Source organism: Macaca fascicularis, chromosome 11 (assembly GCF_037993035.2).
Source record: "Macaca fascicularis isolate 582-1 chromosome 11, T2T-MFA8v1.1".
Classification (NCBI taxonomy): domain Eukaryota; kingdom Metazoa; phylum Chordata; class Mammalia; order Primates; family Cercopithecidae; genus Macaca; species Macaca fascicularis.
In genome coordinates this window covers 12,609,214-12,624,636 of record NC_088385.1, presented here as the reverse complement: position 1 = coordinate 12,624,636, position 15,423 = coordinate 12,609,214, and the positions used below count along the sequence as shown (strand labels likewise).

The window sequence follows — 15,423 nt, the reverse complement described above, 5'->3', positions numbered from 1 at the left end:
AGTGACTCCTGGAAGAAAATCCGTCAGGATTCAATACGGTCCTCGTCCTCGTAGGGCACTCCAGGAACCTGCCTAGAGTAAGAGGGCGCTTTTCCTAAGCACCTCTCCGGGAGAGAGATTTCCATAACGAGAGTCACGCACTTGGAGGCATCTTTGCCATTACCCAAGATGGTGAGTCGCGCAGCCTCATCGTTTCCAGGTTTCAATATGGCTTCCCGCGTCACCGAAGAGGTTAATATCAGAAACCAACTTGAACTCGCGCGGAAGTGACGCAAGCAGAAGTTGTCGCGCTTTGCATCCCCACCTCCCGCGCTCCGCCCCCGGTCTTACGTTTCGCCCCCGGCAGCGCGGACAGCGGAGCCAAGATGGCGGCCGAGTTGGAGTACGAGTCTGTGCTGTGTGTGAAGCCGGACGTCAGCGTCTACCGGATTCCGCCCCGGGCCTCCAACCGCGGTTACAGGTACTAACCCCGAGGCGCTGCCGCACACGCGTACTCTGTCGCAGGTGACAGCTTCCTCCTCAGCTAGCACGCTGCCCGTCCCTGCCACTACTACCTCTGTATTGTCACCTTGCTAGCCTCCCTACCTGGGTTGTCATCTCCCTGACCTCCTGCTCCATCTCCACTCTGGACTGTCATCACCATATTTCTGCCGTGTTTTTTTTTTTTTTTTTTAAATGACCACTCTGCATTATTCCACTCCGCCTCCCCCGTAACCCGCTGGGACACCCATCTGCTCCCCATCATCCACTTTCAGTCGTGCCTGCTCCATCGCCAGTCCCTTTTCATTCGCTCTTCTCTGCGTCCTTCAGCTTATCATCCTCATCCTCTCTCCAGTTCCCCTTTCCAGTTCCCCATGCACATTTCCAGGTCACACACCTTTCCAGTTCCCCATGCACATTTATGGGTAATCGTGTTGCTTGTCACTCTCTGGATGATCTGATTTATTTTTTGTACTGTTGTCAATTTCGTCACCAACTGTCATCATCCACCATTCGGTTTTTCCTTCAGCTGTTTTACCAGTGAGCAAAGGTTATGATCATAAGCTTTACAATGGTTGTTCATTCCGTTTCTTCTCATTGTATTTTCTTGATGATTAGATAGTATTTTCTGTCTTCCTTCTCTACCTCCCTTCTTAACCTCTCCCACACCTTTTCCCTCCAAAGTTGAGGCAGCATTTTTCTCTGTAGGGCCTAACTAACCACCTTGTAATCCAATGACTGTGAGGTTCTGAGGATGCTGTAGGACATTATGTAGTTGAAAGACAGTTCACTGGGCTTCATGTTAAACAATATGAGTGTGAGCCCTTACCAAGCTCAGTTTTCTCATCTGTAAAATAGAAAAAAAAAAAACAAAACTGTTAGTGATGATACCTGTGCTCTCCTGATAATGTACTTAACAAGGGTTTTTGGGAGAGTAAAATTAAGTCATATAATGGATGTGAAAGAATGTAGGAAATGCAGTAAAGCAGTTATAAATACTATTTGTTCGTTTTTTGTTTTTTGTTTTTTTTTTGAGACAGAGTCTCGCTCTGTCGCCCAGGCTGGAGTGCAGTGGCCGGATCTCAGCTCACCGCAAGCTCCGCCTCCTGGGTTTACGCCATTCTCCTGCCTCAGCCTCCAGAGTAGCTGGGACTACAGGCGCCCGCCACGTCGCCCGGCTAGTTTTTTGTATTTTTTAGTAGAGACGGGGTTTCACTGGGTTAGCCAGGATGGTTTTGATCTCCTGACCTCGTGATCCGCCCGTCTTGGCCTCCTAAAGTGCTGGGATTACAGGCTTGAGCCACCGCGCCCGGCCCTTGTTCGTTTTTTTTTTTGTTTTTTTTTTTTTTGAGATGGAGTCTCGCTTTGTTGCCCAGGCTGGAGTGCAATGGCTCAGTCTCAGCTCACTACAACCTCTGCCTCCCGGGTTCAAGCGATTCTCCTGCTTCAGCTTCCTGAATAGCTGGGATTATAGACACGTACCACCACGCTGGGCTAATTTTTGTATTTTGAGTAGAGATGGGGTTTCACCAAGTTGGCCAGGCTGGTCTTGAACTCCTGACCTTGTGATCAGCCCACCTTGGCCTCCCAAAGTGCTGGGATTACAGGTGTGATACCGCACCCAGGCGTCGGGTTTTTTTTTTTTTTTTTTTTTTTTAGAGAGGTAGGGTCTCATTCTATCATCTAGGCTGGAGTGCAGTGGTGCGATCATAGCTCACTGCAGCTGCGTACTCCTGGGCACAAGGGATCCTCCTACCTCAGCCTCCCAAGTTGCTAGGGCTATAGGCATTGCCTCACCATGCCTGGCTAATTTTTAAATTTTTTTGTGTAGACAGGATCTTGATATATTGCGCAGGCTGGTCTCGAATTCCTGGCCTCAAGTGATTCTCCTGCCACAGCCTCCCAAAATGTTGAAATTACAGGTGTGGGCCACTGCACCTGGCCAAGATACTGTTCTTATTCTTCTCTCTGACCCACATCATCATTGTGATTTTTCCTCCTGGCATTTATCATTACCTTGGCTGAAAAATTACCCTCTCCTTATGTCTATTATTTTGCTCCTTACTGGAGTTTTATTAATCATGAATTGATATTTTTATGCTTGCTGACCTGTGCACTGGGCCCTGTGGGTTGCACCTTTGGCAAAGAGGTAGCAGTTCTGTTTTTAATAAGTTTTTAGTTGGACCCCAAACTGACCCTGAGTAGAAATCAACATGCTTTTAGATGGTAGTTACAGGTACTATATGAGTCACTTAAACATCACCTTCTTTGGGAAGCCCTATGTGACCCTTCCATTCTGGTTTAGATATGCACCCTGTGTGCTTCCATAGCATCTTATTCTTTTTTCTTTTTTTTTAACTTTAAGTTCTGGGATACATGTGCAGAATGTGCAGTTTTGTTACATAGGTATGCATGTGCCATGGTGGTTTGCTGCACTTGTCAACCTGTCACCCTCGCCCCTACCCTGAGAGGCCCCAGTGCGTGTTGTTCCCCTCCCTGTGTCCATGCATTCTCATTGTTCAACTCTCACTTGTGAATGAGAATGTGTGGTGTTTGGTTTTCTGTTCCTGCATAGCACTTTGTTCTTGTCTCTATTCCGGGACTCTTCATTTTGTATTGTAATGGATTGTTTAGTCTCCTTTTTTCTCCAGACTGGACTGTGAACAACTTGAGATCTTTTTAACTTTATATTCCCAGGGTCTAGTACCGTATCTGGTACACTTTGGGCACTCTGTAAATGTTGACTGAAAGAAGAAATCAGTAGATTACACAGAGACACCTAATCATATAAATTGGCATTAATTGAACTGTTAAAAAGGTCAAATAGCTCATTACTTCCAACTTTAGGAGTTAAGGATATGATACACATTGAAGTGGGATTATATTCTTTTTCTTCAAGTTTTTTTTTTTTGAGATGGAGTCTCACTCTGTTGCCCAGGCTGGAGTGCAGTGGCACAATCTCAGCTCGCTACAACCTCCACCTCCCCGGTTCAAGTGATTTTCCTGCCTCAGCTTCCCAAGTAGCTGGGACTACAGGTGCACACCACCATGCCTGGCTAATTTTTGTATTTTTAGTAGAGACGGGGTTTCACTATGTTGGCCAGGCTGGTCTCAAACTCTTGACCTCGTGATCCGCCCGCTGTGGCCTCCCAAAGTGCTGGGATTACAGGCATGAGCCACTGCGCCTGGCCCACTTCAAGCTTTTTAAAACACCTTGCCTCTCTCACCCATATGCATTCTCTATCTTCACTTCCTAGTTTTCCACAACCTTTATACTTACATCAGTTAACTGCACTGAGCCATTAAAGCAGTTTCTTAATTTTCCTCTTTTTCCTGTTATACTTCTGTGTTTTTCATGCCTATTGGCTTTTTTTATCCTCCAAGAGACATGTTATCATCAGTCACTTTTTTAGTATAGTACATGAAGAGAGCAGAATTAAGTTTGAATAACAATATTTATTTGCTGGGTCACTTTTGGCAAATCACTTACCACTTTTGAATGTTAGTTTCTTCTTTTGTAAAAATGACTGTAACAGTACTTACCTTGTAGGATCCTCTCACTTAATTTTTCTTTCTTTCTTTCTTTTTTTTTTTTTTTGTTGAGACAGAGCCTTGCTCTGTCACCCAGGCTGGAATGCAGTGGTGTGATCACGGCTCACTGGCATCTCTGCCTCCCAGATTCAGGTGATTCTTGTGCCTCAGCCTCCTGAATAGCTGAGATTACAGATGTGCGCCGCCATGCTCGGCTAATTTTTTGTATTTTTAGTAGAGATGGGTTTTCACCATGTTGGCCAGGCTAGTCTTGAACTCCTGGCCCTCAGGCAATGCACCTACCTCAGCCTCCCGAAGTGCTGGGATTACAAGCATAAGCCACTGTGCCGGGCCCTCTAACTTAATTTTCACAAGAATGGACATGATGCCTGGCACATAATAAATGCTTGATAAATGGTAGTTTTCTTGTTGTCTGCATAATCTTTCTTGTTTACCAGAACCCACTTTATATTATAAGCAGGATTTATTCTCTAGGCTGACATTAAAGGACAAACTGGCCTTTTCAGAAAGCAGGAGGAATTTTTCCTTTGAGTGACTGATAAGATTAAAGAGAATAATTGACTTTAATTCACCTAGTGTAAGCTGTTCGTTCCCGGACTTTCACTGACCAGACTTCTAGACTATAAGAAGGAAAATTGGGGTTGAGAAGAAACTTATTAGGCCGAGTGTGGTGGCTCACGCTTGTAATCCCAGGACTTTGGGAGGCCGAGGCGCACGGATCACTTGAGGTCAATAGTTCCAGACCAGCCTGGCCAAGATGGCGAAACCCCGTCTCTACAAAAATACAAAAAAATTAGCCAGGCGTGGTGGCGCCCGCCCGTAGTCCCAGCTGCTTGGGAAGCTGAGGCAGGAGAATCGCCAGAACCCGGGAGGCGGAGGTTGTAGTGAGCTGAGATCATGCCACTGCTCTCCAGCCTGGGCGACAGAGCACGATTCCGTCTCAAAACAAACAAAAAAACTTACAAATGCTTAGAAAACAGTCTGGACGCGGTGGCTCACTCCTGTAATTCCAGCACTTTGGGAGGCCAAGGCGGGCGGATTACCTGAAGTCAGGAATTTGAGACCAGCCTGGCCCACATGGTGGAACCCCATCTTTGCTAAAAATACAAAAGAAATTAGCTGGGCATGGTGGCCTGGGCCTGTAATCTCAGCTACTTGGGAGGCTGAGGCAACAGAATCGCTTGAACCCAGGAGGCGGAGGTTGCAGTGAGCCAAGATCGCGCTAGCGCACTCCAGCCTGGGTGGAAGAGTGAGACTCTATTACACACACACACACACACAAAAAAAAATAAATAAATGGTTAGAAAACACTTCCAACCTGTAAAACTTTTTAAAAAATATTCGTCACTACCCTCTTCCCTTAGCTAAATCAGTATTAACCTCTATAATGTGTTTCAGTGTAATGAAAGAATAATGGACTTTGAAGTTAGGCATTATTACTGTGTTTTCCTTTCCATCATTTAGAGAGAGAGAGGTATGATAGGCTTTTCATGCCTACTTCACATAGCTACTATAAGGACATAATAAAATGTACACGTGGAATCTTACTGTGAATCATCATAATGATTTTTTATTAATATATATGAAGTTTTATTACTAAGGTAAATGAAAATTTGTGAGGTGAGTTTAAAGTATTGTCAGAGGACCAGCAAAATCAAGAGTTCTTTAGATTAGGTCTTGGAGTAGGAAAGGAATTAAGTCTCAAGGCTGAGGGAATCTGCTGCCACGAATATCCATTTACTTACAGAATTTATTAAATATTGGGCACTAGATACACAAGATAAATAAGGAACTCATCCATGAAAAACACATTTAATAGGCTTGTTCCTAATTCTTTTTTTTTAGAGACAGGGTCTCACCCTGTCGCTCAGACTGGAGTGCAGTGGGGCGATCATGGCTCACTGCAACCTCAAATTCTTGGGCTCAAGCAGTCCTCCTGCCTTGGCCTCCCAAAGTGCTGGTGTTATAGGTGTGAGCCACCGTGCCTGGCTGTTCCTAATATTTTTAATAGCCCATTTACATTAGCTTTTGGTGGCATGATTATAATAAGTAATGACTCATTAAAAAAGTATAATAGATGAGGAACTTTAGAGCTCTGTAATCTGGATCAGATTTAGGTACTTGAGAGTCTTTGAGGGCAGGGAATCAAGAGCGAAGAGAATGGGAAGGATTTATTTTACAGATCCTGTTCAAAACCTGTGCTAATTTTCACTTTCATTTTCTTCCTTTCAGCTTTTTACGTCTCATCTTGTTAAACTCATTCTTGTTCATATATACCTTATTGTTGCTTTTCTAGCCCTTAAGTATTAGTCATTGGTTTCCTAAAAGAGGAATTATTAATAACTTTTACTTTGCTAATCTCTTTTCCATACTCCTGGCAAAACAAATCACAGATACAATGTTTTGTAAAATTCATCATAAATAATCTTAGTTGTTGTTCAAGTTGATGATAACACATTTTATAAATTTCTAATGTTTTCATGGATGTTTGTATCTCCAGCCCAGATGTCTTTCTTGAACTCATCTCATATATTTTTTTGCCTACTCTACATCTCTTGAAAATCTATGAGACATCTCAAACTCAGCATATTTAAAACTGAATCCCTGATCCTTCTTCCTAGACATGTTCCACCTCATCTCAATAACTGGAAACTCCTTTGCTCAGGCTAAACACCTTGGAGTTGTCCTTGACTTCTCTTTGTGTCCTCTATCCCATATCTAATCCATGAGAAAATCCTGCTGCTTGTACCCTAAATATATCCAGAATCTAGACACTTCTGCTACCATTGTGACTTTTCTAGATTACTGCAGTAGTCTCTTAGCTAATCCCACTGCTTCAGTCCTCTTATCCCTACAGCTTTTCTCCAGACAGCAGATGTAGTAATCTTTTTAGAATATAAGGGAGATCATGTCACACCTCTGCTTAAAATTTGTAGTAGCTCTTTTTTCACTCAGAGTGAAAGCTAAAGTTGTTCCTATGGCCCACAAGGCCCTGCATGATCTGGCCCTCTGTTACCTCTCCTACCTTGTCTCTTACTCTCTTCTAACCACAATGGCTTCCTTGCTGTCTCTCAAACATGCCAGGCATGGCCCCACCTCAGCACCTTTGGGCTAGCTGTTCCCTATGTCTAGAATGCTTTTCCCCCTAGATATCTGTATGGGTAACTCACTTGCTTCACATTTTAGTTCACATTTCACCTTAATGAGACCTACCCCAACCACCCTCTTGAATGCTACAACCTGTTCATTCTCCCACTGTCTTCTCAATCTTCCTAATTTGCCTCTACATTTTCTTTTTACCTTAGAACTTACCACTTTCTAAGATACTAATTATGCTGTTTATTTTGTTTCTTTTTTATTTTCTATCTGCTATTAAAATGTAAGCCTCATGAGGGTAGGAATCTTTGTTTTGGTTGCTGTTGTATCCCAAGCATCTAGAACAGTGGTGCCTCTGTCTTAATAAGTATTGTATAAATATTGATTGAATTCAGTGAAAGATAGTATATTTAGTGATTTGGGAGGGCTCCCATTATCTAGGATATTTAATTTAGTAGACTTTGTTGTTATCTGATTAGTAAAGCATTGTTATCTAGTATACCATCTATAGTATGAAAATAGCATTGTTATGAGAAATTTTATTTATTTATTTATATGAGACCAAGTCTTGTTGTGTCACCCAGGCTGGAGTGCAGCGGCATAATCTCGGCTCACCGCAACTTCCACCTCCCAGGTTCAGTTGGTTCTGCCTCAGCCTCCCGAGGGATTACAGGTGCACACCACCATACCCAGCTAATTTTTGTATTTTTAGAAGATGGGGTTTCACCATGTTGGCCAGGCTGGTCTCAAACTCCTGACTTAAGTGATCCATCCACCTTGGCCTCCGAAAGTGCTGGGATTACAAACTTGAGCCACCACGCTCAGCCAGAATTTTATTTTTTATTGCTTTTATTTGTGCTTTTACATCTTTTTAATGATGCTTATTGGACTCCAAAGTCCTCAAGTAGTAGCATTGTCTTTTACTTGCTTTGGACTCTATGTAACATGAGGCATCTAAATATATCATGAATTATTCTTGTTGATTAATAGGTAGAAAGAATAGGTAATCCAGGACAGGGAAATAGAAATACAGTAAAAGATTCTGGGTAGGCTTTAGTAAATTAAGGACATGTACCTGAGCCTTCCTCTTTTCCTCTCCTAGGGCATCTGACTGGAAATTAGACCAGCCGGATTGGACTGGTCGCCTCCGAATCACTTCAAAAGGGAAGATTGCCTATATCAAACTCGAGGATAAAGTTTCAGGTAATCTTCACTAGTGACCCTCTAACATTAAGGATATTAATTTGGTGTTCTTTTATAAGTACCTTCAATTTGGGGACTGGAATGGAAATACTTGTTAATTGGAGTTCTGGATTTTGGCTTCCTTTGCTCAAAAAAGTCTTTCTCTTATCTGTCAGGGGAGCTTTTTGCTCAGGCTCCAGTAGAACAATATCCTGGTATTGCTGTGGAGACAGTGACAGATTCCAGCCGCTACTTTGTAATCCGGATCCAGGATGGTACTGGTAAGAGAACTGGGATTGTGAATGGAATGAAGTTAGGAAAACAGGTGAATGCACGGCCATGAAAAGTGTGTCCAATTGCATTTATATTTCTTTGGTTTACTTCATTTTTTTCTTCCCTTTCTCTAAAGTTACTATAGTTGCTAAAGGAAAAGTATTAACGTGTTATTTGTAATAGATATGAGCACAAGTTCAAGATGTGGTAATTCATATGTAGACTTAAATAAATCAAAACGCCACATCTAACAAAAGAATTAACACATTTTGCACTTTGGGAGGCCAAGGCGGGTGGATCACTTGAGGTCAGGAGTTCAAGGCCAGCCTGACCAATATGATGAAACCCCACCTCTACTAAAAATACAGAAATGGCCGGGCGCGGTGGCTCAAGCCTGTAATCCCAGCACTTTGGGAGGCCGAGACGGGCGGATCACAAGGTCAGGAGATCGAGACCATCCTGGCTAACACGGTGAAACCCCGTCTCTACTAAAAAATACAAAAACCTAGCTGGGCGAGGTGGCGGGCGTCTGTAGTCCCAGCTACTCGGGAGGCTGAGGCAAGAGAATGGCGTGAACCCGGGAGGCGGAGCTTGCAGTGAGCTGAGATCCGGCCACTGCACTCCAGTCTGGGCGACAAAGCGAGACTCTGTCTCAACAAAAAAAAAAAAAAAAAAAAAAAAAAAAAACAGAAATTAGCTGGGCGTGGTGGTGCGTGCCTGTAATCCTAGCTACTCGGGAGGCTGAGACAGGAGAATCGCTTGAATCCGGGAAGCAGAGGTTTCAGTGAGCTGAGATCATGCCATTGCACTCCAGCCTGGGCGACAAGAGCGAAATTCCATCTCAAAAAAAAAAGAAGAATGAACACTTTTTGCCCGTTTATTGTTTGTGGTAGTTTTTGGTGGGGCAAAACTTGAATCATATTATGTGTGGGGCAGTTATTCTCACTCTTTTCTCCATGGTCTATAACAAAGATTGGCAAACAGACAAATAATAAATATTTTAGGTTTTGCAGGTCAAATGGCCTCTGTTGCAACTACTCAGTTTTGCTGTTGCAGTGTGAAAGCACTGTAAAAATAAATAAACACGTTGATATTATGTTCCAATGAAACTTTTTCTGGAAAACCAAGCTATGGCAGGATAAAGCATGTGGACTCTATGTAGTTTATCAACTCTTGGTCTGTGAGAAGATGTTTCACAGTCAGACTTTGTCTAGTTAGGGTGACTGTTATATTTTCATTGGGCAGAATTTGCCATAGAGCAGCAGTCCTCAACCTTTTTGGCACCAGGGACCCATTTTGTGGAAGACAGTTTTCCACAGACCGGCATTAGGGGATGGTTTCAGGATGATTCAAGTACATCATGTTTATTGTACACTTTATTTCTATTATTACATTGTAATGTATAATGAAATAAGTATACAACTCACTATAATGTAGAATCAGTGGGAGCCTTGAGCTTGTTTTCCTGCCACTAGACGGGGGTAAGGGGAGACCCCCATCTAGGGGTGATGGGAGATAGTGACAGATCATCAGGCAGCAGATTCTCATAGGGAGCACATAACCTAGATCCCTCACATGTGCAGTTCACAGTAGGGTTCACACCCCTCTGAGAATCTGATGCTGCCACTGATCTGACAGGAGGCAGAGCTCAGGTGGTAATGCAAGCAACGGGGAGTGGCTGTAAATACAATGGAGCTTTGCTCTCTTCTGTGCAACTCACCTCCTGCTGTATGGCCTGGTTTCTAACAGGCCACGGACTGGTCCCAGGGGCTGGGGACTCTTGCCATAGAAGATACTTCCTATTCGAGTCTTCCTACCTTTTCACAGGGCGCAGTGCTTTCATTGGCATTGGCTTCACAGATCGGGGAGATGCCTTCGACTTTAACGTCTCCTTGCAGGATCACTTCAAGTGAGTGAAACTTGTCCTTAGTTCCCCGGTTGAATGCTTATAGGCATGCTGCTTCTCACATGAATGGGCAGTGTCTCTTTTCCTCCTGGTTTCTTTATTTCTTAAACTGTTTCATCATGATTATAAATCTCCCCATTCGCTTTTGTTTCCTTCGGTCATCTTTGCATCTATTCTATGTTTCCTTTCCTTATAGCCTGCAGTATGTTTTAGATCCCTTGTGCAGTAGTCTGAAATGATGCTCTGTCGAATTTGCCCCGTCTTTTTTCTTTTTTTTTTTAAACTTTTAATTAAAAAGTAAACTTTAATGTCGAAAATACAAACTTGGGGAAGGCAGAAAGGTGACACACAAGGCTGTCACTTCACACTTGGAAGGTTGCACAGCAGCTGGGCAGAGGTGCTCCTCACTTCCCAGATGGGGCGGCAGTTGGGCAGAGGCGCTTCTCACATCCCAGACGGGGCGGCAGTTGGGCAGAGGTGCTTGTCACTTCCCAGATGGGGCGGCGGTCGGGCAGAGGCGCTCCTCACTTCCCAGACAGTGGGCAACTGGACAGAGGCACTCCTCACATCCCAGACGGGGCGGTGGCTGGGCAGAGGTGTTCCTCACTTTCCAGACAGGAATTTGCCCCGTCTTTTAGGTGGTAGAGGGAGGTCTACAGTAACAACAGGGCTTTACGTGGGGAGTTGTGTGCCACTCTTGTTACCTTATGTAGCTGACGTGTTTTGTGACTTTTGCAGTATTTCTTTAGCCTGCTTGATTTTGTTGCCGCTGTGGTTGACAGCACTATGCACAGTCAGCTTCCTACCTCAAGAGCAAGCATATCCTTTTCTGCCTCAGGACTCTTTGAAGTTGTAGAAGGCTAAGAGCAAGGTTTAACTTGGAAAGATTAAGAAACTAACACCCCCTCAGGAGCAGCCCCCAACTGTGGGGAATGGGAATTGGTGGCTAAATGCCATCCTTTTGGAAGGGGCAAGTCTGATATGTATTCTGTGAGATTTCTCAGAGGGCCCCCAATGGGATTGAACTCCAGTTGTTTTCTTTCTTGGCTTTTTTTTCTCACTCTTTTTTATCTCTCACTGTGCTTTCTGGAATCCCATTTCATAAAAGTAAATACACCCAAATTTGTATGTCAGACTCTGCTTTCAGGAAATCTCAAACTAAGATAACTTGCTCTGTTCCCAAAGGTGGGTAAAGCAGGAATCTGAGATTTCCAAGGAATCTCAAGAAATGGACGCTCGTCCTAAGTTGGATCTGGGCTTCAAGGAAGGACAAACCATCAAGTTGAGTATCGGGGTGAGTATGGTTTTGAAAAATTTTGTTTTCCTGTGCTTCCGTAAGCCTATCACATCTTTCTCTTGCTCTCCTTTTTTTCTTTTGTAGAACATTACAACCAAGAAAGGAGGTGCTTCTAAGCCCAGGACTGCAAGGGGTGGGGGCCTGAGCTTACTCCCACCCCCGCCAGGAGGCAAAGTCACTATTCCCCCACCGTCCTCCTCAGTCGCCATCAGCAATCATGTCACCCCACCACCCATTCCGAAATCTAACCATGGAGGCAGTGATGCAGGTAAATCTGATACTTCTAATTTTGAGAAATCCAATCTTATATTTTAATTAATTAATACCTGTTTGTCAAGGAGAGTTAATGTTTTTGCTATGAAATAGCTCATGGTACTGACAAGGTGATTCTGGCAGCTTCTAGCAAGGAATCAAAGCTTTTCTGGTAAACTAAGAGTCGTAGTATCTCGTAGGTTCTTTGGCAGAAAATATGTGCTTATTAAAAAGACAATTTCCTTCACTTTTTTCTTGGTTAGATGTTTATAAGCTTTTGAGTCAGATGGACCAAGATTTTGGTCATGGCTCTGCTACTTTATATTTGAATGTGCTTGGTAAACATTACTTCAGTTTTTTGAGTCTCAATTTCCTTATCTACAAACTGGAGATGTAAAACCACCCCTGCAGGGACCTTGGCTCACACCTGTAATCCCAGCACTTTGGGAGGCTGAGATGGGTGGATTGCTTGAGCTTAGGAGTTTGAGATCAGCCTGGGCAACATGATGAAACCCCATCTCTGCAAAAAAATACAAACATTAGTTGGATGTGGTGGTGCACGCCTGTAGAACCAGCTATTTGGGAGGCTGAGGTGGGAGGATGGCTTGAGCCTGGGAGGTTGCAGTGAACCATTATTGCGCCACTGTATTCCAGCCTGGGTGACAGAGTGAGACCTTGTCTCATAAAAACAAACAAACAAACAAACAAACATAAATAAATAGATAGATAGATAGATAGATAGATAGATAGATAGATAGATAGATAAAATAAAAAAAATTACCATCCCAATGTCGTGAGGGGCTAAATGATTTGACAGCACCTAGCATAGCACTTGGAACATGGTAGCCATTTAGTAAATGTTATTTCTTAAACCTTCCCATTTCTTCACAAGAACAATTGGGAGAAAAGGAGATTTGTCCATACATTTTCATTCTTTTTTTCTGTCTGGTGGGAGAAAGAATAAATATAGTTACATCTTCTCATTTGAAAAGTGAGAGCATTGGAACTGAGAAAAGAAATTTTCTAAGATTAGGGAACTATGTCTTAGAATCTGAGAATTTTAACTTAATGTATTGGACAATGCAGATAATTTGTTGAATTGATTACTAAGGCTAAGCTTTCTCTTTCTGGAATTTTTGAGGTGAAAATGTTACAGCCTGCTTCTTTTGGTAGGTGTTGCCAGAAGGCACTGGGGATAGTATCTAAGATTTTTTTTAAATTAAATTATTATTTTGAGATAATTGTAGATTAACATGCAGTTGTAAGAAATAATATGAAGAGATCCTGTTTACCCTTTTCCCAGTTTCGCTCAATTGGTAATATTTTGTGAAACTATTGTCAATTATCACAAATCAAAAATTGACATTATACCACTTTCTCATCTTACTCAGCTTAAACCATTTTACATGTTCTTATCTGTGTGTATTTGTGTGGATCTGTATATTTAGTTCTATGCAGGTTTTTTTGTTTGTTTTTTTATTTTTTGAGACAGGGTCTTGCACTGTTGCTCAGGCTAGTGGTGCAGTCATAGCTCACTGCAGCCTCAAACTCCTGAGCTCAAGAGATCCTTCTGCGTCAGCCTCCCAAACATCTGGGACTACAGGTGCACACTGCCACACCAAGCTAATTTTTAAATTTTTTGTAACAACAGAGTCTCACTATGTTGCCCAGGCTGGCCTCAAACTTCTGGGCTTCAGTGATCCTGCCTTGGCCCCCCAAAATGCTGGGATTACAGATGTGAGCCACTGCATCTGGCCAGTTCTTTGCAGTTTTGTCGTGTGTAGGTTGATGGATCCACCATCATTTCAGGCTATAGAACAGTTTAATCACTACAAAGATCCCCTGTGTCAACCTTACACAACCACACCCATCTCCCTCTCATCCTTTCTTCCCCCATTCCTAACACTTGACAATCACCAGTCTATTCTCCATCTTTAGAATTTTGTCACTTCAGGAATGTTCTGTGAAAGGAATCATACAGCATGTAACCTTTGGGACAGGCTTTTCCCACGCAGCATAATTCCCTTGAGATTCATTCAAGTTGTGTATATCAATAGTCTGTTCCTTTTTATTGCTGAGTAGTATTCCATGGCATGGATATACCAGTGTGAGTAACTATTGCCCAAGGAATGACATCTAGGTTGTTTACAGTTTTTGACCATTATGAGTAAAGCCGCCGTGGCATTTGTGTACAGATTTTTTGTGTGAACATAAATTCTCATTTCCTAGATTTTGATGATGTTTTTCTTTTTTCTTTTCTTACCTTGTGTTTAGATATCCTTTTAGATTTGGATTCTCCTGCTCCTGTCACGACACCAGCACCAACTCCAGTTTCTGCAGGCAATGACTTGTGGGGAGATTTCAGCACTGCATCCAGGTGACGGGCGCAGTGAAACTAGCGCACTCGCAATCAGGGTGTAGAAGATATGTGCAGTCAATTGAAATCTTTGATCTGGAGAAGCAATGGATATGCAGGTCACATAGAGTCTTTTGGAGGAGTTATAGTGAAGGAAATATAGTAGTGCTGGGAATGGTGGGACAAGAAAGCTGTAGGATGAGGTTTGAATGGGATATTTCAGGCCTTGGTAAGTAGAATTGCCATGAAGTGTAGTTTTGGAAATTCTAGGCAGTGATTTCTTAGAAACTATTAAGTAAAGAATGGAGTTGTTATCCTAATATGATGTCTTTGACTTTCTCTATTCTCCTGTCTTGCAGCTCTGTTCCAAACCAGGCACCACAGCCATCCAACTGGGTCCAGTTCTGAATGGCATTGGCAGGACATTAAGGACAGACTTGAGGAATAAAAATGACCTTGAGGGCACCAATCTGTGAGGGAAGTTAGGAACCCATTTCCTCCCCAGAACCAAAATGACTGGACAATCTTTTTCATAGCTTCTCCATTACATTCAAGCTGGTTTATGTCACTCCCCTGTGTTGTTACTTGTGCAGCCAAGAAAGTATCTGTTATCTCCCGCTTAGTACCAAGGTAGGGGACTAGTGGATCTTATCATAGTCTTGGCTGACCATGCAGGGCTCAAAAGGCCAGCATCTGAGGGGGAATGACCTCTAACATCTGTAAAATTTGTCTCATCTTTTAAATTCTTTAACTTATTTCAAAATCATCTCATGGCCCTTGTGTGCCTCTTTGTGAAGCCCTATTTAGCAATTTCAGGGGAGTCAAAAACCTTGCAACTTCCTTCTCCACTAACCCAGGACTAAAAATGGACAGGCTGACCTCAGTGTTTACAAATTCAGAATTTTGATAGGGGTAGATATGGAGAAAGGCCTATTTCCTGGGTCTCTGCTGTGTAGCCTCCTTCAGGCTTATTGTACTCAGTGAACATCCAGTGCTGGGTGCAGCTCCATCGCCCTCTTGTGTGTTTAC

The 15,423-nt window shown here is 43.0% G+C and overlaps 1 protein-coding gene across 1 annotated transcript; it reads left to right on the top strand.

The window, feature by feature from the left end:
• The first annotated feature begins 353 nt into the window (after window positions 1–353).
• NECAP1 (NECAP endocytosis associated 1) lies at window positions 354–15,157 on the top strand. The gene is made up of 8 exons (XM_045364746.3): window positions 354–460; window positions 8,231–8,331; window positions 8,487–8,591; window positions 10,411–10,492; window positions 11,675–11,783; window positions 11,871–12,054; window positions 14,313–14,415; window positions 14,754–15,157. The coding sequence occupies exons 1-8, from the start codon at window positions 366–368 to the stop codon at window positions 14,800–14,802; spliced, it is 828 nt and encodes a 275-aa protein (XP_045220681.1). The 5' UTR covers window positions 354–365; the 3' UTR covers window positions 14,803–15,157.
• Window positions 15,158–15,423: the final 266 nt, after the last annotated feature.

Excerpts from the sequence above, each read along its gene's own strand:
- NECAP1 (XM_045364746.3), top strand. The coding sequence starts at position 366 with ATGGCGGCCGAGTTGGAGTACGAGTCTGTGCTGTGTGTGAAGCCGGAC. Across the intron at positions 8,332-8,486 it reads ACTCGAGGATAAAGTTTCAG|GGGAGCTTTTTGCTCAGGCT; the intron begins GTAATCTTCACT and ends CTTATCTGTCAG. Across the intron at positions 10,493-11,674 it reads TCCTTGCAGGATCACTTCAA|GTGGGTAAAGCAGGAATCTG; the intron begins GTGAGTGAAACT and ends CTGTTCCCAAAG.